The sequence below is a fragment of the Panthera uncia genome, assembly GCF_023721935.1.
Source record: "Panthera uncia isolate 11264 chromosome A1 unlocalized genomic scaffold, Puncia_PCG_1.0 HiC_scaffold_17, whole genome shotgun sequence".
NCBI lineage: Eukaryota > Metazoa > Chordata > Mammalia > Carnivora > Felidae > Panthera > Panthera uncia.
This window is the reverse complement of record NW_026057577.1, coordinates 65,878,347-65,902,128: the sequence shown is the minus strand read 5'-3', so window position 1 is coordinate 65,902,128 and position 23,782 is coordinate 65,878,347. Positions and strand designations below refer to the sequence as shown.

Sequence of the window (23,782 nt, the reverse complement as noted above, 5' to 3'; positions counted from 1 at the left end):
TCCAAGAGTACCTAGTAGGTAGCCAGAATGTTCGTGGTCCATTCACTTTGTATGGCGTGTGGCGCCAGGTGGTCCCTAGAGCTGACCTTGCCGGGTTGATCTTTTCCGCCCCTCCCTCCTCCTTTGCTGCTTGGCAGTGGCCAAGAACTTAAGATCTTAGAAATTCCTTTAGCTTTTCCAAGTTGACACAAAGGAACCCTTTCTTGTAGAGGATCAACACTTGTCACCTAAGATAAAGGGCAAAGTCAGCTTATCTTTCAGACTCAGCCTATTTGAAATTGGGAAGGGTGTCATAAAAAATTCAGACTCGGTAAGGAGGGATTTTATTCGAAAGGACTATTGCAAAGGTCTGGGGAATGGGACTATTGCATAGGGAGAATGTTCTAACCATAAGATTGGCAAGAGTCTCAAAGGTTAAGCAAAAAGGTTTTTCTTTTATAGGGAGGAGTAAAATAATGGTAGGAAGAACCATATGTGGGGAGGTGAGATGAAAGCATAGTACATTGAACAGTTAATCAGAATGTTTTACTCTCAGGCCAGTCTGTTCTGAGGAAGAGCTGTTAAAAAGGAGTTGTATGCTGCTTCAGACTGAACCGGGGGAAAGAGGATCTTAACCAGAATTTCAGTAACAAATGTTTTGTTTCAGTTAATGTGTGGGCACATGCAGTTCAGCCAATCACTTGTGAAACAAAGAATGGGAATTTGTGGGCTCTGTCTCTGAGCTTGTCATAGGTAAACACGTGGGGCATCTGTGAGCCTTACCTAAGTCATGTGGGTACCAGTGGTTCATTGCAGTAAGCCCTTTACAAAACACAAAAGGGTGTAGGGGGTATTTCTGAACCTTTGCTCTTTTCCAAGATCACAGGGATCTGGTAAAGTTCAGCATTGTCAATTATTTGACTATATAAAAGATTTCAAATTCTCATCTGGAAGGGAGTGTGTCTTGGCATTTAGTTTCAGTGTACCGTGTTTATCCAGGACCAAATGTCGACCTTGTTCAGCTGTTGTGTACGATGTTGGACTTTCAAATGACTTAGAAACTTCAGTGAATGTGAAAGAAAAGAACTTGAAAGTAATGTGGTTTCTGGTGTACTCTACCAGCTAATGTAACATATGATTCTTTTTGGTACTCTGTGTGTTTTTAACTTCAGTGAATAATACAGTTTTTGTTCATTAAGAGTTTTTTTTCTTTTCTTCTCTTTTATATCAGTGAAATTAAGACAAAGATAGGGTATAGTAGAATGAGAAGGAGCCAAAGACAATAGTTAGCCTAACCACCTCCACTCCACTCTCTCCCTAATTTGACATAAGGAAGAGTCTGAGGTCTGGAAATAAGCACTGGTTTCCCTAAGATAACACTAGTTTGGCATAGTCAGACTACTACTGACTTAAAAACTCAGTAAAACATCTCCACTTCTAAATTTAAGCTCAGTTTTTGCTTATTGGTCTGAAAAGCAGAGGGTGAAAATACAATAAAAATCCTTAAATTTACAATAGTCACAAAGAAGCTGAATGTGAACTTACGCCCAGTATTCTGTAATACTAGAAGGAGAACTCCTCCTGCCATCTCAAAAAATATAGTTTTATTTTAGGTTGAGGTAAACTCATGCTGTTTCTCAAAATGTCACGTAAGAGAATGTCACCTGGAGAAGGTCACCAGGGGCCAACTAATTGACTCTCCATTCTGGTATTGCTTATATTTTTGTGTTAACTTACTTAACTCCACTTAAGTGTTCCCAGTCATGAAGTTGATAACGTCTGTATATGCAAGTTTAGGCAATATATGGAATCCTTCAAAATAAAAGGTTTAGACATTAAATGAAGTGAGGGGTTGAATTTATTTTGAATACAGCTTGGTTAAATTGAGAACTTTTTCACAGCTTGGGCCTAATGCTATGCAAAACAGGCTGTACTTGAACTCAGAAGACCCAGATTCTGCCCATTATTAGTTCCATGAATTTGGAAAAAGGAGTCAAGTTAGGTAAGGGTTCCAGTTTCCTCCTAGATAAGAGAAGTGGGGCTTGATGGAGATTAAAACATCTTTTTTTTTTTTTTAAGTTTACTTATTTTGAGAGAGAGAGAGAGAGAGAACAAGCAAGCTAAGGAGGGGTGGAGAGAGAGAGAATCCCAAGAATCTGCACCGTTGCAGAGCCTGATGTGTGGCTCACGAACTGTGATATCTTGACCTCAGCCTAAACCAAGAGTTCTTAACTGACTGAGCCACCCAGGCACCCCAAGATTAAAATACTTTCTAATTCTCACATTTCTGATTCTTTAACTTTCAGGACTTTTTTCAAAAGAGGTACATGTTTCTCATTCAAAAAATTTTAGTCTTGGGGCTCCTGAGTGGCTCGGTTGGTTGAGCGTCCCACTTCAGCTCAGATCATGATCTCATGGTTCGTGAGTTCGAGTGGGTTCGAGCCTCCAGTCGGGCTCTGTGCTGACAGCTCGGAGCCTGGAGCCTGCTTCAGATTCTGTGTCTCCTTCTCTCTCATCCCCTCCCCTGCTCATGCTGTCTCTGTCTCTCAAAAATAAATAAATGCAAAAAAAAAAAAAAATTTAGTCTGACTTCCACTTTTTTCCTTACCCACTTTTTTCCTTACCCTTTTGATTTTTCAAGTTTGATTTTTTGTTTTTTTTCATTCTCCTTGTGTTTTTTTTATACATCATGTAGGTAATACTTGGAATCTTTGTACATATGTTTGGCCAGGTATTTCACTATTGTCCTAAATACTATTACAGAATGGAAAGCAAAGCGTTGGGACACCTTGATTTTACTTGTTTTAATTGATAAAAATTCACTCTGTTCTTTTATTCCCTGGTACATTAAGTAGACCCAAACTCAGTAAATGCCTGTGCATGTAATAAGGTTCTTCTATTGTGAGCAGATGAGAGTAGGATTATGGTCCAGACTAAAAATACTTAGTATTCACTCTTAAGTTTTTCTTCCATGTTGTAAAAATTGTTAGTCTATAGACAATTTACTAAAGGAATGATGAAACTATTTCTTTTCTTATACTTTTCTTTTTGAAAATTACAAATCAGCTGTAATCAAATAGATCTTTTTACCATTTAAGCTTATTTGCAGGACAAAGTATGTAGAATAGAGCTAGTTCCTGGAATTGGAGGTATCTCATGGCTTGTTTTATTTATGTAGCATTCTGTGGTAATTTTTATTGCTGGGATTGAGCTATGTTGTCTGTTGGCAAAAAAAGGGCTGTCAACTTCTGCCTTACTCATTTAGAGTTAATGAGAAAGATTAGGGGGCCGAAAGGGGTATTGAGAAGAGAATGGTAAATGTTATAAGAGGTATGTATAACGTGCTCAAAGAATAGAAGAAAGAAATTCTAACAGTAGGTGTCATGTAGTAGGTGACTTAACTGAGGACACTAGTTCTTAAATTTGAGTTTGTGTAGAATTCACCTGTGATGTTTGATAAAAATGCTTATCTGGGCCCCATTAATGGGAGGTAGAGTTTCAGAATCTTACTTTTAATTAAGAGTTTTACAGTTAAATCTGAAATTGGCAGTCCTTAAACCATACTTTGAGAGAACTCTAATGCAGACTTTAGTGGAGGTATTGGAGAGATTTGTGCTGGATGATGATCAAACATCTGCAGTTTATTGATATGGTGGATTCTTTTAATTGATTTTTGAATATTGCACTAGCCTTGCATCCCTGGAATAAATTCCGTTTGGCTGGGATATATAATTCTTTTCATATGTTGCTGGGTTTGATTTGCCAAAAGTTTAGGATTTTTGCATTTATATTTATAAGAGATAAAGATGATCTGTAGTTTTCTGGGCTGAGTGCTTTCTGTTAAGGAAGGTTATTAATTGTTGATTCAGTTTCTTTAATAGATACAGGCCTGTTCAGATTGTCCATTTCTTATGTCGGTTTTGGCAAATTGTATCTTTCAAGGAATCAGTCCATTTCATCTAGGTTATAAAATCTGTGGGCATGGAGTTGTTCGTAGTGCTTCTTTATTATTTTAATGTCCGTGGAGTCTGTAGTGATGTCACCTGTTTTGTTTCTGGTATTAGTAATTTGTGTCCTCCTTTTTCTTAGCCTGACTAGGCTTATTGATTTTATTGATCTTTTCAGAGAACCAGTTTTTGGTTTCATTGATTTTTCTCTATTGATTTCTTCTTTCCAGTTTTACTGATTTCTGCTCTAATTATTATTATATATTTTCCTTCTGCTTAGTTTGGACTTAATCTGCTCTTTTTTTAGTTTCCTAAGGTGGAATTTTAGGTGTTTGATTTTAGATCTTTTCTAGTATTTACATTCAATGCTATAGATTTCTGTTTAAGCACTGCTTTTGCTACATACCATAAATTTTGATAAGTTATGTTTTAATTTAATTAAAAATATCTTGAGTTTGTCTTGGTTTTTCCTTTTTGACCCATGTGTTATTTAAAAATGTATTGTTTAGTCTTGACATATTCTGGGATTTTCCACTTTTCTTTCTGTTTACTGATTTCTAGTTTAATTCCATTGCAGTCTGAGGGCAGACATTGTATGATTTCTGTTTTTTTTAAGTTTAAGGTGTGTTTTATGACCCAGAATGTGGTCTTTCTTGGTGAATGGACATGTGTAGCTTCACGGATGAATTGTCAGGTTTTATCAGTTAGCCATATAGTGGCAGAGATTTGGGTTTCTTCCCACATCTCTGATTTTTCCTGTGACTTCTCTCCTTCACTACTTTCCTAAAGAGGCTTAGTTCAAATAATAGTAGAGACTGTTCTCGTGGGTAGCATTTGGTTTATTTAAGATTGATTCTTAAGACTAGCTTATACTCTGGTTTTGGTCCACTTTTTAAATTTAGTTCTTTTGTTTGCTCTGGAGTAAAAGCGTAAAGCAAATTTGGTTGATTTTAGAAAATCAGAAGATAATTGAAAGTGTTCGTTTCTAAGAGAGAACTTATTTTCTTAATGTTGTACTGTGGTTTTGCCCATGTTACTAAGTTGAGCGAACACAACTTGCCCCAAAGAAACTTTGAAGAAACTTGTCTGTAAAGTGTCTCTTTACTCTTTATCTACCACCTACAAAAAAAAATCTTTGAAGGTCTGGTAGAACATTCGCTTGGTTTTGATTGAAATGATTATACCTTTTCCTTCCCCAAACATTTAAAAATCATGGTCTCTTCTCACAAGTACTGTTTAATCGATTATTCACTATTTATTAAGCACCATCTGTATGTCAGGTATATCTGTATTCTTGGCCATAGGGATATAACTTTATTAAACAGGGATAATACTGCCTTTGTGGAGCTTATGTTTTACTGGGAGATTCTGATGATAATGAAATGAGACATAATATGTGTTGGTTGTGATAAATGCAACTAAGAAAGATAAAAGCAGGGTGAAGGATAGAAAATGATTAGGGTGGTTGTTTTATTAGTTAAGTTATTCAGAGAAAACCTAAATGAAGTGACAGTGGAACAAGTATGATTTAATATACATATGTATATATCTTCAACATACATGCCTGTTATCTGTGAGTACATATTTGGGAGCTATACCCTAAACAATTACTATAATGTCATGCACAAAGCTCATATTGTCTGTAGCTATATAATTCTTTCAATAAAGTTAAACATTATCATTTTTCCAAACAGTGAACAGGTAAATAATTTAAGTATTTTTTTTTTTTTTTAGTTTTTTATTTTTTTCAAGTTTCTTTATTTATTTTGAAAGAGAAAGAGAATGAGGGAAGGGGCAGAGAGAGAGGGAGAAAGAGGGAGAGAAATTCCTAAGCAAGGCTCCACACCAGCAGCATGGAGCCCAACGTGGGGCGTGAACTCACAAACCAGGAGATCATGACCAGAGCCAAAACCAAGGTTCAGACATCCAAACTACGGAACCACCCAGGCGCCCCTTAAGTATATTTTGTGTTTTTTTCCTTAAAGAAACCTCTATAATAGTAAGTGATGTTTTATTTAATAGATTGGTTTGTGCCACATATTTTTAGTCTTTTAGTATATTTTTTGAGAGAATATAACTCATTAACTCACAATATACTGATTTTACATTCATATCTTTCAGTTACATAAAACAGACTTAGTTATTCCATTGTTAAAGTAGACTAAAATATCTTTGTGATTTGCCCATAATCAAAAGATTTAGAAAAACCTGGTATCATTTCAGCTTTTGATTCTTTGATGTTGAGACTCAGGGTCTTAATATCTGATTATAAGGTTGTATTTATTTTAAAAAAATCTTTAGGTAGTATGAAAAGCCAATCTGCTCATACATGCTCATAAGGATGATTTTGGGGAAAGTACAATAAATATATGGCATGGAAAGTATGCTTGAACTAGAACTAGATGACCTCTGGGGTTTGACTCAAGTTTTTGTGATTCTGAATTTGTGAAACTGAATATCACTGATATTCACTGATGCACATTTAGTTGAATGTATATTGAAGTGACAGTGGAGGGAATATTCAATTTGTCTTTCAAGAAGAGTTTCACAGAGGATTGATTGGACTAGGTCTTTTAAGGGTAAGTAGAAGTATGTTAGGTGGGTAAGAAATTGAATTTTACTTTTCCTCATTTTATTTAAGTAAAAGTATTTATGTACCCTACTTACATTAACTCATTTAAATCTTCATGAAGTATTTAATCTTGGATTTTTTTTTTCCACCTCCACTTTTTTTACCTGCTTTTTTTTTTTTTTTTACCTCTATTCCACAGATGTAAAAATGGAGACACAGCAAGATTAGAGTAACTCTTCCAAAATGAAACAGTTATTGGTGGTGGAATTTGACTTGAATGCAGGCAGTTTGGCCATTGTATTGTTGTGCCAGTCTTACTGTTTACATTTGATAGGTTTCAACTTATGAGAGGAGTCATTTCCAGAACATTTTCCTATAGAAACAACATTAGGGTGTTATATTTCTAGAAAGTCTTTCCCAATCTAGTTAATAACTTCTATTACATCTCATATACTATTAAAGAAATCAATCATTACTGTCATTCATAGCACTAATGATTAGCCTAATTCAAGTGCCAAACAGGTCTGACATTGCTGCATTCACTCAAAATAAGAATTCAGTCCTTCATATTCTCTTCACCTTAATTGCATCCAGTTAAGGCACTCCTTCTGTACAGTGTTAATTTCCATTGCGCCTCTAGTATAGACTTGTAGTAACATTGATGAGGTGAGGAGCAATTAGAGAACTGGAGATGAATTGGAATTTCTTGTCATTGTTAAGTATCTAGTGTGCTAAAAGCCTGTCTCAGCCCATTTCTTTTCCTGAGGGCTTCTAAGGATTGGCTTGCTCATATTCTTTCACTTGGACTACCTGTTGCTTATAGCTAGAACTTAGTTTTCTCCCTGAGTTGCAAATAACATAGTATCATAGGGTACCTTGCATTCCCTACCATATGGTCAACGCACATGATAAAGGTTATTACTACCAGTAAATTTTTTTAAAAGTCACCTTGCCATGTTACTTACTTCCAGCTGACCATAACTGTTTACTTATCATAAAGGTCTTTTAGGGAAAAAAGTTGAAGCTCTGGATGATATTGATGAGTCTTTGCAATACATTCTTGGAAGTAGAGAGGTTTGGATTGTGAAGAAGAGATGAGATGGAAAATAATAAGGGACACTAGAGAGAGAAAGGGAGACCTTTCTCCTCCAGAAGTTAATTATGAAGAAAGAACTTAAACAAGCTGTTCTTCTCTGTATTATAAATATATGAGTATAGATTGCCATCATATGATGTCACAGATAAGGCACTATAAGGCTATGGTAGGCTATGGCTTTTTTTTTTTTTTAAATAAACATGATACTTTTTTTGATAAGTAGTAGACGCCTTTTGAAATACTAATCTGATTGCTTATTTTTTTTATGTAGTTATCTGTGTCTGCCCTTTACACAGTGCTTAGCTGATTTTTGTTATCTTTCACCATTTGATTGCCACTGTTTGCCCAAATACAATGATTTACCTAGCAAAGCAATGCCACACTTTCCTGCTTTTTTTTTTCCTAAAAGAAAAAGTCATACATATTCTGCTCCATCATGACTTCATTAAGTTCATTATGTTTGTTAAGTATTTTTATCATTTCAGAAGATTTTAGTCATTTTTATGATCAGTATAAATGATTGATTAAAAATGTTTCCAATTCTTTGTGATTTATGGGCATATGTATTCAAATATGAATGTTTATTTTTGTTTCTGAATATAGTCTTGCTCAAAAGAGAAGCCATGACTTTTTTTCCTGAAAAGTTTTACATTATTAATAGTTACATTCATTAGTAGAATTTTCTTAACTTTAAATTCTTGCTTATTGTCTTTTCCCTTCCCTGTATTAGGTTAATTAATATTAGGACAGTGAAGCTTCACTTTATCATTTATTACCAGACAGCTTTGTTGGTTGGGTGGGTCAGATGCTAACTAGAATTAGAATTAATTGTAAACTAAGTCTGTTTTCTAATCAGGAGGGACAGATAAGAAAGCTTTGGTAACATTCATTGTAATGTTAAATCATAACTAACTGAAACATTAGTTGGTTAAGACTAACACTATTTTTGGGGCACCTCAGTGTCTCAGTTGGTTAAGTATCTGACTCTTGATTTCAGCTCAGGTCGTGATCTAATGGCTTGTGAGATCGAGTCCTTCATTGGGCTCTGAACTGGCAGCATGGAGCCTGCTTGGGATTCTCTCTCTCTCTCCGCCCCCCCCCCCCCCGGTCGGTCTCTCTCTCTCTCTCTCTCTGTAAATAAATTAAGTAAATAAATAAACTTTAAACAACTGTTTTCTAACTTGATTCTGTTATTCATCGAGTACTTTTGATTTTGATAGAGAGCTTCTCAATCATATTAGAAGTATTGAAGGTCATCATAGTTCTTTCTCTTGATAGTCACTGAAAAAGAACATTTCAGATCATCAAGAAAAGGAATCCTTTAGTAGGTAGAATTGGCCAAGTATCTGAGATAAACTTAAAAAACAAAACAAAATAATATTGTAAAACTCTTGGTATTCACAAGTTTCCTGAGAGAAATTCCTGCAAACCACTAACTGAGGGAAGAATGCTGGGCAGTGGGCTAGGTATACTCCTTTACATCAGAGCTTGGAGCTCTGATTTACTTTCAGGTCTCCTATAAATGTTAGCTCATTTAATCCTTATGAAGAAGGGATAATTGTTCCTATCAGCAGTAACTACACTTCACAGGCTTTGACGATGCTTTAGAAATGGTAGGTGTGTGAATGCCAGTAATCCATTGTGTTTTTAATTAAAATAACTGCAATCATCAACAATAAGATCTTTTAAGAACTTGGAGATCATTTGCCAACTCATATCTTTTGTAGATAAGAGTGAGTCCCAGAGAGAGCTAGCTCGTCTATCTGTTATTAGTGACAGCGAAGTTCTTTGATTCTAGTATGGTTAATTATTCAGTACATTAAAATATTTACAGTAAGTGCATCTTTCCAACAGTTACCATTAGGAGTGCACCTTAAATTTTCTTGGCTTTTGTGTGTGGCTTAAAATTTAGAGTTAAGCTAAAATTTTTATTTTAAATTTGTTTTGATGACGTTTTATTAGTGTACTTACCAAAGTTGTCGTTCTTAGTTTGTTTAAAAGAAAGTATTTGTAACACAGACTTAAATTGCATTAAATTGAGAGTATTGTCTTATAGAAACAGACTACTTTCTCTGAGATACAGTGTATTGTCTTTTGATCTTAAAGTGAATAATTTTCTTTTTTATCCTAAAGTTTAGTGCTTGGCACATAGGAATTGAATGTAGTGAAGGACAGTAGGCAAATTTATGCTTTATCCTTTTATTTCATCTAAAAGGTAGTATTCAATATATATTGAAAACCTGCCGTGTTAGGCACTTTCCGGGGAGTTGGGTTAGGGCTCAAGAAATGAGATGAGTAGTTTCATTGGAGGAGAGATCCGTAAATTGTTGGTCACAGTTGAGCGTGATAAAGTCTGTTTTGGAGTGATGTATACGCTTTTTTTTTTTTTTTAACAAGGAAGGTTTTATAAGGGAAGTGAATATTGAGGGATGGGTAGGAATTGGTTTGAAGTTGATGATCCATAAATGCTAAATACAAATTTATTAGTTGTAATTAATAGCTTCTTTGGATATAGATCTATAGGGGTATTTTCTGTAATGTCAGAAAATACAGTTAAGGAAGAGTACTACATTTAAGAATGCCGTCTTCCATTGAACCTTTTATTTGTTACTTATTAGTACTATAATGGAACATTTATGAATGTCTTAGAAAAAGGTGAAGTGGCTTGTTACCATCTTTAAAAATATTGCATTCTTCACCAACATTTTTTTAAAGATTTTTTAAAAATAAGTGTTTATTCCACACTGTATGTTAGCCAATTTGACAATAAATTATACTTTAGAAAATTAAATAAATGTTTATTCATTTTTGAGAGAGCATGAGCATGAGAGAGGTAGGGGCAGAGAGAGAGGGGGCCAGACGATCCGAGGCTGGCTCTGCACTGATAGTAGCGAGCCCCATGTGGGGTTGGAACTCACGAACCATGAGATGATGGATGACCTGAGCAAAAGTCAGACACTGAGTCACCCAGGCATCCCTAAAGAGAATTTTTTATTTTTATTTACTTATCTTTTATTTATTTATTTTTATTTATTTTATTTTTATTTATTTATTGAGAGAGAGAGAGAGAGAGAGTGCACACAAGTGGGGGAGAGGGACTGAGGGAGAGAGAGAATCTTAATCAGGCTCCATGCTCAGTGTGGAGCCCAACACCAGGCTCAATCCCATGACCCTTGGATCATGACCTGAGCTGAAATCAAGAGTTGGACACTCAACCTCAACCAACTGAGCCACCCAGGGACCCCTCTTCATCAACTTTTTAATGACTAAACAGTTATTGCTTTATATAAGATCTTGCATAATTCATTCAAAGTAACTGGAAAACTATCTTTTAAAATAAACAGCTGTTAATTTCAACACTAATGTTGAGATAGTTAATGAATTGTATTTAATTAGAATGCCCTCTGTTCTTTTGAAAATGTCTATTTTTGCCCTATGTTGGTTGGTCTTCCACTTTGCCTTACCAATTTATGTCAAGAAACATGTCTTCTCAAGTTTATTTATAAATTTAATGAAATTCCAAGGAATGGTTTTATATCGTCATCTTAAGCAAGAAGTCTGGAGTTGTTTTTGAATATAGTTATATCAAATTCATGCATGCTCCTATGTTGTATGTGTTATTAAGATATTAAGGATGTACTAAGGTATTTTATTGAGAATTTTTGATTTTTGGCCTTAAAGTACGTTAAATTTCTTACTCTCAGTTGGAAAATAGCAAACATTTCTGCTCATACTTTTTACTTTAAAGAATTAAAAGCACATTTTGTGCTGTGAAGCACGATGCTGGCAAATCAAACAAATTCTGTAAGCAATTAAATTCGAAAACCCATTTAAATTCAAATCAGAGCAGTTGGTAATTATGTTTTACAGTTTTCTTTCTCTGATTTTACCTTCTTATTTATATAATTCTATTGGTAGTATTATTTTGAGGTGTATGAAGTTGCTGTTTGGTAGGTCAGAACAGTTAAGTATCTGTGATTTCATTAGATTCGTTTAACAAATCTATATTAAATCAGTAGGTGACCTTATTCTTTCGCTGGTTTTCTATCAAACCCTTTGATTATTTTCATTTTGTTTATTCAGCAAAGTTTTCCTTTTCTTATTTTCAGACCTGTTTAACTGTCTGTAAGGGCTGGGGCTAAGTAAGGACCAGGGTACTCACATAATGAACCCTAAGATTCTAGAAATAGTCTATTGGCAAGAATTCTCCTTGCTTGTTAATGATTGTTTAAGGCTGCTTTTACCTGCTTTGGCATTATATGGAAGAGTTTCTCATCTTGATTAAATCTACACAGCCCTTAAACCTATTAGAAGTAATCTTTATTATTATTATTTTTTTAACCAGCTTGAGTCTGTCAGTCATCCACATGTATATCACACCTTTCTTCCTGAGTTTCTAGACCTCTTCTCAGTCACATTGCCAAGATCCTGAGCTTGGTTTGTTTATTCTTCAAAGTCTCTCAAACTTTGTCCATTCAGGTTTTAAATTTAATACATCTCTACACTACTTGTACTTCTCTTCAGTAGGACACGTCTCATAAAGTTTTTTTCAGCTTGCACCTTTGGTCTCATCTATTTCTGAATCTTAAGTGATTAAATTCCCACAAACCCGTCTCTAAAACATTCAGCACCCATCCAACATTGGTTCCTTCCCTTTTGCCTTAAGCATGTTTATTTTCCTCCTTATGAGGGTATATTTTAAATGTATTTTCTTTGTCAACCATTCTAGTATCCATCAGATTTTCCTGTTATTGCTCAGTTTCTTCAAAGAATAATTTTTTCCATTATTTCCATCTAATCTTTACATAATTGCTTAAGTTTTATTCTTATCTGCTGATACTTCCCTTACAGGGATAATTAATAATTTTATGCCTAATTCCCTTTTTTCTCTAAAAAATTTAATTTTTTGGTTTTTCTCTTCTTTCTTTCTTTCTTTCTTTCTTTCTTTCTTTCTTTCTGTATGTCTGTCTATCTTTCTTGTAAGCTCTGTGCCCAGTGGGGGACTGAACTCACAACTCTGAGATCTGGAGTTGTACACTCCACTGACTGAGCCAGCCAGGTGCTCCTGGTTTTGCTTTTGTTTTTGAAGCTGTCTTAGTTCAGGCTTTTTGGTGTTCATTGGATTATTTCAGAGGGCTTCTAATTTACCTCTTTGCTTCCAATTACTTTTCACTTTAATTTTCTACTTGGTGGCATAGTTATCTTTCCAAAATATATATATCTTTCCAAAATATATATAATGGATTTGGTTCATTCCAGTCTTAAGATCCTGAACTTATTTCCGAGTACCTGAAGAAAAGTCCATTATGTGCAACCCCTATCAAAGTCTAAAGCATGTGGAATTGCTCATTGTTTTGGATCTTGCCATTTACTCTCTGTACAGGTTGGTGTATCTGTCTAAACTTTTTTCTTTTTCTGTGTGAGAGTGGGATACTTCTTTAATCTTTTAACACTAATTCACATGTCACCTCTGTGAACCAGTCTTTCCCAGCTCTCCCACTTGGATTTAATCACTGCCTTTCTTGGGGTGCTCCCATAACACTGGCACTGACCTCTACCATACCACTTATCACATATTATTTGTAGGTGGCAGTCAGGAGTGGTTAACACTGTAAGAGTTTGATACAAACACCTGATGCAAGATATGAGTTATTCTCTAACCTTGAACTTAGATATGGATTGGTTCCAAGACCTAAGATAGACTAGATTGTAGCCAAAGCAGTGGTATTTACATATTGAAAGATAGAATAGTTTTTATCTAGGTTTTTGTCTTTGGAAAGAGTATATCAATTGGAATGCAGTTTTATCAGTTGAAAGTCTAGAAGTTTAGCCAGATTTAAACATATTTATCCATATCTATTTAGGGTCGAGAGTATTTTACCCCCTAGCTATTCTGTATATTCAAACTTCAGCACTGAATGAATGAGCTATCCCTCAGTGCTGCCTTTTGGTCTCAATCACTACTCACCAAGCAGCCTACTTATTATTTGACCTCCATAGGATCATTAAGACAGTGATTGAATGGAACACTTAGTGTACTTTAACATCTGATCTACTTGATAGTTTATGTTTCACTGTAAATTAGTTGATAAAATTCTTACAACCTGATTATTGCCAGTCTGTTTCATGTAGATTGGTTGTACCAGTGAAGCGTTTTTTGTGTGTGTTCTGAAAAGCTGAGAATGTAGCTAAGTTGCTGTCCTTGGGAGGCCTGCCTGAGGCTTGATGTTCCTGCAGTTTTCATGCACATTGTCTCTAGGATTCTACAATCACCCAAACCAAAATATCCTGAAAATATCTTTGAGATTGTCTTCATTTTTATTCTACAGTTGTTTTCCTTCATGTTCATTCACAAAGTTTGATTGGTTTTCTTCTGACATACTTTATCTTTTTTTTTTTTCTTAGTTTGAACTGCTTCTACGTTAGTCTTAGGTTTTCTTTTTAATTAATATATTTCTATGTCTCATTTTTCTTATATGTTACTGGCATTATTTCATCTTCCTATCCTGTTTGCTTAAAAGTCTTCCAAGGTGATCTTATGTGTCCTCTTGGTTTTGAAGACTCAACAATGTTAGATTCTGTCTTCATTTTATTTCCTCCAATTCTTTGCCCTATAATACAAAAAGCCTGCTTTGGTTGAGCTAAGATTTTCACTGTTGCATGGTTACTCTCTGTTCACATTTTCGTTTAGCCTCGAATTCCCTCTTACTCTTTATCTCTGTGATATTAGTTTCCATGTTAGGTTTCACTCTATGAAACTTTTCTTTCTTCTTCATTTTTTTTTTTTTTGTTGTTGCTGTTTTATTATTTTTGAGAGAGACAGAGTGTGAGTGGGGGGAGGGCCAGGGAGACAGAGGGAGACGCAGAATCTGAAGCAGGCTCCAGGCCCTGAGCTCTCAGCACAGAGTTCATTGTGGGGCTCGAATCCACAAACCATGAGATCATGACCTGAGCTGAAGTCGGGGGCTTAACCGACTGAGCCACCCAGGTACCCCATCTATGAAACTTTCATATGCAGTTTGTTCAGTTTCTCTAGCTTTTGTTCATAGTACTGTCCAATTTTGTCCTGCAATACTGTCTTAATTTGTTGGTACCTAGTATGATAATCTTGGATTTTAAGTTCTGTTAAGACATATTCTTTTGCAGTGTTGCCATTCATTTAGTTGTTCAACAAATATCAAATGCCCTATTGTATGCCTTGAACTATTCTAAATGTCATTGTGCTAAGTATTTGGGATTTAAGTCTGTGAAACACAAAGTTCCTTTGCCAACTTCTTGATAACAGCCAGCAAGATATTGGATATATGTTAGGCAGATAGCCTGTACTTGTAAATTAAATTTTTATTTGCTTTTCCTATTTATAGATATAAATAATTTCTACAGTGATATAATTTGGATTTGTATCATTTTTCACATTGTTTGACCGAGACCCTAACTAATTCGTCACATAATATATGGTGATATACAGTTCTTATCACCAAAGTAAGAGAGATTATACCTGCAGTACTGCTACTGACTTTAGCACAGTTCTTCCTGTCATACCTGAGCTTAGCTATCTTAGTGCTGCGGGGTTAGCAATTTTTGTTGAATACTGATCTGATCCTACTACTTCTCATGGGTTTCCTGTTGCCTTTAGGTTACATTCTAAACCCTTTAGTTTTGAAGCAGATACCACTGATGGCTCATTCACTCAAGCTGAGCTCATTGGATTTTGACTCAGGCTTTAACATCCAAAATGCCCTTTCATAGGTTTTTACCCTTAATAATTTCTTTCTCTCTCTCATTTTACTGTGTTCTCAGAATCTTCTGCCTATCCTCTCATCACTTTGTATCGTAATGGTCCCTTTACTCTCCTAGTTCCCTGGCTGCTCATTGGTGACTGGGACTCTGCTATTTCTCCCTATTGCATTTGAGTGATCTAATGCTCAGCACATGTACTTTGTTGCTCATTAAATGTTCATCGAATGGGCTGAATTGATTTAGTGGAAAAAGCTTTAGGTTGGAAATTAAGGGTCTGGGTTTTGGATAAGTCTAACTTTGATCTTTGTTGTTTGAACCCTGATTTCCTCATTTATAAATTGCTCAGAGATAGTTTAAGTGCTCAAAGTGTGAATTCGAAGTTTTATGTAAATCTAGGTTGAAATAACAAAATGTATACCTTTAAATTATTTGAGCATCTCTTAAGTCTATCTCAACATGTCTAGCTATCAGTAAAAGATATAAACAGTCAAGAGACAAAAATTAGGAAGGTTATTGGGTAACGTTGGGTGCTCTGATCAGATGAGGGGCCACCAAATGTGGGGTGTCCCAATTGGATGGGGACCGGTGGCAAGGCAGTGAAGAATTCATCCAAGGCATAAGGAGATAGAAGTTTACTGAATACACTCAAGGGAGTGGCTGGCAGGACAATAGAGCAGAGGCTGCCACAGGCATTGGTGAGGGGCCACATTATAGGGTGGAGTGAGGGAATGTGGGGACTTTGGAATTTCCCCTTTTTTGGTAATCTTAGGAATTGTGCCTGGTTGTAATTGGTCAGTTAGGGCCTATACTTATTTTGAGGTGGGTTGCTTAATGAGCTTGTTTGCAATCAGCTGGGTGGTCTGTCGTTGCTATGGGCCCTTTTGCTTTACTCAGGTTAGCTTTGCTCAAGCCTATTGCCTAAAAACATCCTCTATAGGTAATATCCTCTTTCCTTTTTCTCCCTTCTAATTTATTCAGGGAGATTATACTTGAAATCGTTTGGGGGTGTCTGAGTCCCAAGTGTATATGCAAATATGCCTTCTAATGTTAAACAGCATGTGCTTTGTTTCAGTTGGTTAGCAGGAGAGCTAGTTTAATGAAACAAAACAAAATGTCAACTCTACTAAGTCTGACACAGTATTCTGAGTTTTATTTTCCGTATTGACAAGCAAGATAAAATGTTGATGTTTGATATATTTTATTTCTTGGAGAGTTGTTTAATTTTCCTTGGTAAGAACTTTTTAAACCTACCCAGAAATGATTACTGACAAAACTTGAAATGATTATTCTTCTAGAGACTAAAGGCAAATAACTTTGTCTTGCTCTTCATGGCTTCAGGTTAATAGATAATAGAAAGTTATCTTAAGTTGAAACCTAAGTTGCCGTAGTATTTCACCCATCTTGGGTCATATGAGCTATTTCACGAACATTTTTTCCCACTTTTAGTTATCAAGAGAATCAGGGCCTACTGGCAATGAATCTAGACAGAAACCATTACTTTGGTTAAATTTTGATGCATTAATAAAAGCATTAGGGCTACTTGAGTCATTGATCCATGTGGTTGTGTTTGAGACTTGAGCCATGATGGACTTTGTAGCCTCACTATATCTCTCCCCAGTTTAACAGTTTTCTCTTGTGAAATATTTGATTGTTTATGGCTAAATGTATTTAATCATTGTCTTTAATTAAAAATGAGAAATATTCAGGGAATTTTATTTTTTAAGTTAAACAGTTCAGTAATCCTGCTTTTGTATAAACTTAGGCATACATAGGCACACCTGAGTGGCTTAGTCGGTTGAGCGTCCAACTTTGGCTCAGGTCAGGATCTCATGGTTCATGAATTGGAGCCTGGAGCCTACTTTGGATTCTGTCTCCCTCTTTCTCTCTCTCTCTCTCTCTCTCTCTCTCTCTTTGCCCCTTCCCCGCTTGTGCTCTGTCTGGCTCTCTTTCAAAAATAAACAAACATTAAAAGAAAAAACTTAGGCATACATAGATACTAAGTTGGGCAGTGAAGGCAGGTTATTGGAATGATTTTTATTTATTTATTTTTAGAATGGTTTGTTTCTAAATTTCAAATTGTTGTGTCCCTTAGTTAATGAGTTGAACATTTTTATACTTTAACACATTAATCCCTAGAATGTACACTATAATTGCTAATTTCATAGTAATGTCTCAAAAGTTTATTTAAGTTTAGTATTAATCTATTAAATTGATAATATATAACTGGTAACATACAATATAATAATTTTGGTGAAATAATTTCCACATAATCTTACCTCTCTAAAAATTAGATAACATTCCAGGAAAGATTCATTGACTTCTATTAGAAAGTCAGAAGAAGACTGACTTATATAATAATACATTTAGGACAGTATATAGATGAGCTTTGGGGAAAATATTTCTAGCTTTGTTTAAAAAGGTAGAAGTGGCAGAGTGCTTTGGTGGCTCCCTGAGCCACTGGACACTGTTAAGTGTCCCGACTCTTGATTTCAGCTCAGGTCATGAACTCACGGTTCATGAGATGCAACCCCACATTGGGCTCTGCACTTGACCGTGGGGAGCCTGCTTGAGGTTCTCTCTCTCTCTGCCCCTATTCCACGTGTGCACCCTCTCTGTCCCAAAATAAATAAGTAAATTTAAAAAAGAAATCTATTTGAAAGAAAAAGTGGACGTGGTATAATGAATAGTGTTCAGGTTACATTTTTGCCTTGAACATTTTTTAGTCAAACATTAGCTACTACATTGAGAACGGTGTTTGCCCTTCTTGGTGTTCTCTTTAATTCTTCCTTTGCCTCTATATTTGATAAACTTTTGAATTCTGCACAAAGATATCAGAATGCATTTCTCTTCTCAGTACCAGAGATACCACTGTAATTTAAAGCTTCATTATTTCTGGTCTGGGCCATTGTAGAAACCCAGTTCATATTTCTAATTATCCTCAATCCGGTTTGCTGATACTTGTTTTTGCCTTTGCATGGTTTACATCTTCACTTCTGCATCTATCAGCAATATCATGCTTAGTGATTTGAAGCAAAAGGAGAGAGTTGAGCAAAATACCTCTCTTTCACTGTTCATCACATTCCATCATATATATTTCCATATCAGTCTTCCTGAAATGCCATTTAATACCTGTAACACTTACTAGATATGACTAAAATATGATTTCTGCTATTAAGGAGTTTACACTCTAATAAATTGGTATATGTATATTTGTGAGAGATTGTACTAGATGACCTTGAAGATTCTGTGATACTATCACTTATTTCTTTAAAGACTAGATTGAGGTTCGCTTGGTCCACAAAACTTTTCCTGACTAAAAACTTATCTTCTGCTTTTAAGTCTATAATCTCAAATAGACCAACCTTCTGACATACTTGCTAATATATTTCTTGGCCTTGTTCTGCCTGAAAGAGTTCTTTGTAATGGCATTCATTGTATGGAGATTGCAGAACTTCTATCACAAACTACACAGAAAATAGGGTAGTAAATTCAAGTGATAGGAAATGTGAAAGTAGAAAGGTAAAAATGTAACCTTTGATGTTAGGTGAATATAAAAGTGGTCTGAACCTTAACCCAGTTGGTAAAATTTAAGGCAGTAAAATATCCACAGTAAAACGAGAGTTGAGGCAGGTTTCAAAAGCATTTTAAAAGCCGTCCTGTTTAAGAACCACTTTTACTTCCTTTTTTTAGAGAACTGTCTGTACATATTTTTCCTCTTTTTTTTTTTTTTTTTTTAAATTAGGCATTTGGTCTGTTAGTACAGTAGTTATTCCTCCTCATCCCCACCATCCACTGTTTCACTTCCCATGATTTCAGTTACCCAAGGTCAATTATGGTCGGGAAGCAGATGATCCTCCTTCTGAGATACGGTCAGGTCAGAAGGAACCAAATGCTATGTCACAGTGCCTGCGACATTCGCCTCACTTCATCTAATCACGTAGGCATTTTATCATTTCACATCATTACAGGAAGGAGGGTGACTGTAGTACAGTAAGATATTTTGAGAGAGAGAGACCACATTCGGGTACCTTTTATTACAGTATATTGTTGTAATTGTTCTGTTTTGTTATTAACTATTGTTAATCTCTTACTGTGCCTAATTTATAAATTAAACTTTATTGTAGGTATGTACGTACAGAAAAAACATTGTGGATATAGGATTCGATACTATCCAAGGTTTTGGGCATTTACAGGGGGGTCTTGGAACATACCTCCCACTGATTTGGTGGGGGGACTACTGTAGTTGATTTGTAAGAACTCCGTTTATAATATCTAATAAGGAAATGATCCCTCTGTCATGTGAATTACAGATGTCTTTTCCCGGTCATTTGACATTGTTTATATCATTCTCTATTGCAGAAATTTGATTTTTCTTAATTCATAAAGTTTACTTTTTAGAGTAGTTTTAGGTTCACAGCAAAATTAATTGAAATGTATAGAGTTCCTGTGTACCCTTTGCTTGCACATGTTCACCCTCCCCCTCTATCACTGTTCCACCCCACAGTACTACATTTCTTACAGTGATGAACTGTTGGTGGCACAGTTTGTTATAATAAATGAAATTTGATTTTTTTCAACTTAGTTTTTAGTTTTTTTTTTTCAATCAGGAGACTTGTCAGTTTAAAAAAAATTTTTTTTAATGTTTATTTATTTTTGAGAGAGACAGAGATCATAAGAGGCAGAGGGGCAGAGAGAGAAGGAGACACAGAATTTGAAGCAGGCCCCAGGCTCTGAGCTGTCAGTACAGAGCCTGACGTGGGGCTCAAACTCATGGAGTGCAAGATCATGACCTGAGCCAAAGTCAGAGGCTTAACCCACTGAGCCACCCAGGGGTCCCGAGACTTGTCATTTCTTGAAAGCCTTCTCTCTTCTTGAAATTTAAAAAGTTTTCTTACAGAATTAAAATAAAAACTTCAAAAGAGTTGTAATAGAGGTAATAACAATGACAATAACAACAAATAGTATTCATACATATGGAACTTTCTCTGTATCAGGCATAATTTATAACCACAGCTTGATTAGGTAGGTTAAGTGAATAGCTTTATTTTATAGGAGAGATAATAAAGGTACATAATGTTTAAATGACCTTTGCAAAGTCATGCAACTAGTAGTTAGTTGGCTGATTTTATCCCAGGCAGGTTGGGTCTAGAATCCATGCTCTTAAACCTGTACACTATACTGCTTCTTTTAAACGTTTTTATATTTTTATGTACTTATTTGGTGTATTATGTTTGAGGTAGGAATTCAGCCTTATTTTTGGACTGCTTGGATAGAGGGAGGAGCTAGCAAAGAGGAGTATGAAGAATTGATTGTCATGGTGTGAGTAAAGGAAGGCATGTGGTAGGCCTTGTGGGATACTGCTGAGATTTAAAATAAGGAAAGATAATTTGTTAAGATGAGGTGATATTGATGGTAGATCTTTCAATGGAATGGGCTGAAGCAGAACGTCAAATGGGAACTGTGTGGGGATGTAAGAACATAGAAGCAACTGGAAATAAGTCTTTTGTCAAGTAGCTATGAATATTAGGGAGGAGGGCTGTGTAATGAGGGAAAATCATTGTTATGTTTCAGAAAGATGAAAGAGACTTACAGACGTTACAATGCGGGTAGGAAGGATTCAGATACAGAAGAGATTTTAGAAGATATAGTAAGTAAACTATTCAGAGGTTGACGTTCCTGAAAATCAAAAGGAGGATGGGCTCTTAAGCACATTTGCAGGGATTTGTGTAGAAGATGCTCATTATTTCCAGAGGGTAGAGGAAAAGATGGGTGCAGATACAAATGATTATGAGCTTCTTGGTGAAAAGGGAGGGTTTTCATTTAATGGTGTTTATTTTCTTTGTGAGTACAAGATGAGGGAGGTTGGAAGTGTGGAGATGGGGAAGGTTTTGAATTCGTTATAGTAGAGAATAGGGAGGGACTGATGAGAGTAAACTAAGGAGGCTTTTGGACATTATTGAAGGCCCACCCACTGGAAGTTGGTGATGACAGCACGAGTTAATTTTTTTTCTAGTAGTGACTTTTAGGCCAGTTCTGTCATCACACTTAATATGGTTAATGCTCTTTAATCATTCACTTAATCATTTAATTGTTCACTACCACCTTAGAAGTAAAAGGTAGGCATACTCCTTTTAAAGCTTGTCAAGCTCGTGTTTTAAGTGTATTGAATAGAGTAAGTTTGGAGAAAGATGGAAAAAACAACTACTTTTTACTTCATTTGGATACCCTTAAATAATGGAGAACGTTTCTTGGGAATTGATTTTAAATGTGCATGCTAACCCATTTAACTTTTATTAACATGGATGTTACCCTTGGGGAATTTTGTAGAGGATTATGAGATGAGATTAAATGTTTTAAGCTTAAACATGTGGTCTTGAATGCTTAAATGTCAGAATAATAATGTATTTTAATTGTAAACTCATCTTTTTTAAAGTCTAATTTTTGGAATGTATACAAAGTTTTCCACCAGTGTCCTCAAATCTAAATTTATTCATTGTTAAACTTGTTTGTTTGTTTGTTTCTTTTTTTATACAGGGTGTGATAGGTATACAGCTGGTCGTTACCATGGTGATGGCCAGTGTCATGCAGAAGATTATACCTCACTATTCTCTTGCTCGATGGCTACTCTGTAATGGCAGGTAAGGCAAGGTTAGGCTGTGTCTGGTACTTTGAAATCTCTCTTTAGTTCAAGTCTCAGACTGATGGACTTACCAGAAGTTAAGCGTGAATTCCTGTTTTCTAAAAACATGACAAAGGGAAGTTATGAGAAAAATCTAGCTTCCTTATTTTTCTTACTTTAGATATTAGTAGTTTATTTTTTTTAGTACAAAGGTAATGGGATCATGGTGAAGAATTCAGTCCTCCCCCTTTCATGTCCCCTTTTGTCCATTGCCATTGAAAATAGCACATCACTTTTCCCATAGTTACCTCCTTAAACAGTTGGTCAACACAGGGAGGCGACTATAAATTGAAGTGATTAAATGTTTTTACCATTGTTGGGAAAATGACTGAGAGCATATATTTGATTATTGATGACTCATTTGAGAGTTTATTATGAGAATTAGGGATTCTTTGTTTTACTGCAAAGAATTTTAAACTTTAACTTAACAAGGAGAGGGCAAAGTTATTTTGCTGGTTTTAATTTTGTCTACTGTGCTGTAAGCTTACTACTATTCCCAATCCTTCCACAAAAGAGCTCAGTTGCCTTGCTGATACGTGTACAATAAAATAATGTCACAAGTAAGGAAGTTGAATATAGGGGATATGAGACAATTGCAGGAAAATGCCCTATAGAAATACATGCCAAAATCCTGTGTAATTATGAAAGGTAAGTTATAGATATGGTACCACAACTATAGTTTTATTCTAACTGTTCATCTCCAGTAAATAACTGCATTCTCTTAATTTGTAGGTCTAGTTTCTTTTGTTTAGACCTTTTGGAATTAGAAAACAATGGATAGATCCTATTCTAATGATTTCATACACTGCAAGACAAATAATAAGCTTTATGATTAGATCAAGGTCATTCTATCCACAAAGCTTAAATCTCCTTTATTGAATTTATTTTCTATGCTTCTTTTCATATCATTTAAATACAGAAAAATATTATTCAGACCGCTTAAAATTTTTTTTGACCGCTGGCGCATGCATGTGTGCACACCCACACAGAATGTGTGAGAGAACGGCTATTTAAAAACATATGTTTTATTAGCAAAGTAAATAATAAAGTTTTAGTAAACTTTAAAACCTCTGTCAGGGTTATTTATAAGAGAAAAGTCAGTCATCTGTAGCTAGTTTTTAAATGTGTAGTCTTGTTTACTTTTTTGCTTATCAAAACCCTTTTCCATAGATCATGAAAGGATAAACATCAACTGGGCAAATTACCATTCATTCTAAATAAATGGAATCTGATTTAATGAACTAGATAAAAGTATGTTAAGGTAGCTTGTTTCTACTGAGAATTCATATTTATAGATTCTGTTTATGATGAATCTCCAGTGAGACTCCAGATCTCTTTGGCTCCAAAGATCTTGGCAGTCTTGTCTCATTTTAGAGTATAGGCAATTTCCTGTTCTTACATAATCTGCTTTCCATTTGTTTTTGTGAAACTTACATTTACTAGTAAAAACTAAAACTTCAGAGATTGAAAACCAAATTCTTTTCTCTTAATATTGGAATTATGTATTATAATTAAAATGGGGTTTTTTTTTGACAAATATTAGCATGGATGTAAATATACATACTAGATGTTTTGTAAATACACATACTACAGATTTGAGGGAGAGTTCAGCATTTAAAAATAAATATGAAGTTGATAATTTTTTGTAATCTTGATTTGCTTTTGTAAACCGATTAACTGTAGTGTTAACATTGTCTCTAATTCTAAATCAGGTTCCAACTATAGCAATCAGAATTTTCTAGAAATAGTTACTTACTCCTTGTTTCATT

At 35.2% G+C, this 23,782-nt stretch overlaps 1 protein-coding gene across 3 annotated transcripts in view; it reads left to right on the top strand.

The window, feature by feature from the left end:
• TMEM161B (transmembrane protein 161B) overlaps positions 1-23,782 on the top strand; it is a 71,871-nt gene that overhangs the window by 370 nt on the left and 47,719 nt on the right. For 2 of the 3 annotated variants that reach the window (XM_049649775.1, XM_049649774.1), the window contains exon 2: positions 21,869-21,972. In XM_049649775.1, the coding sequence (XP_049505732.1) occupies positions 21,869-21,972 (104 nt within the window). Of the gene's footprint in view, positions 1-21,868; positions 21,973-23,782 lie in introns of those variants that run through there. The other variant, XM_049649776.1, reaches the window with a different exon arrangement.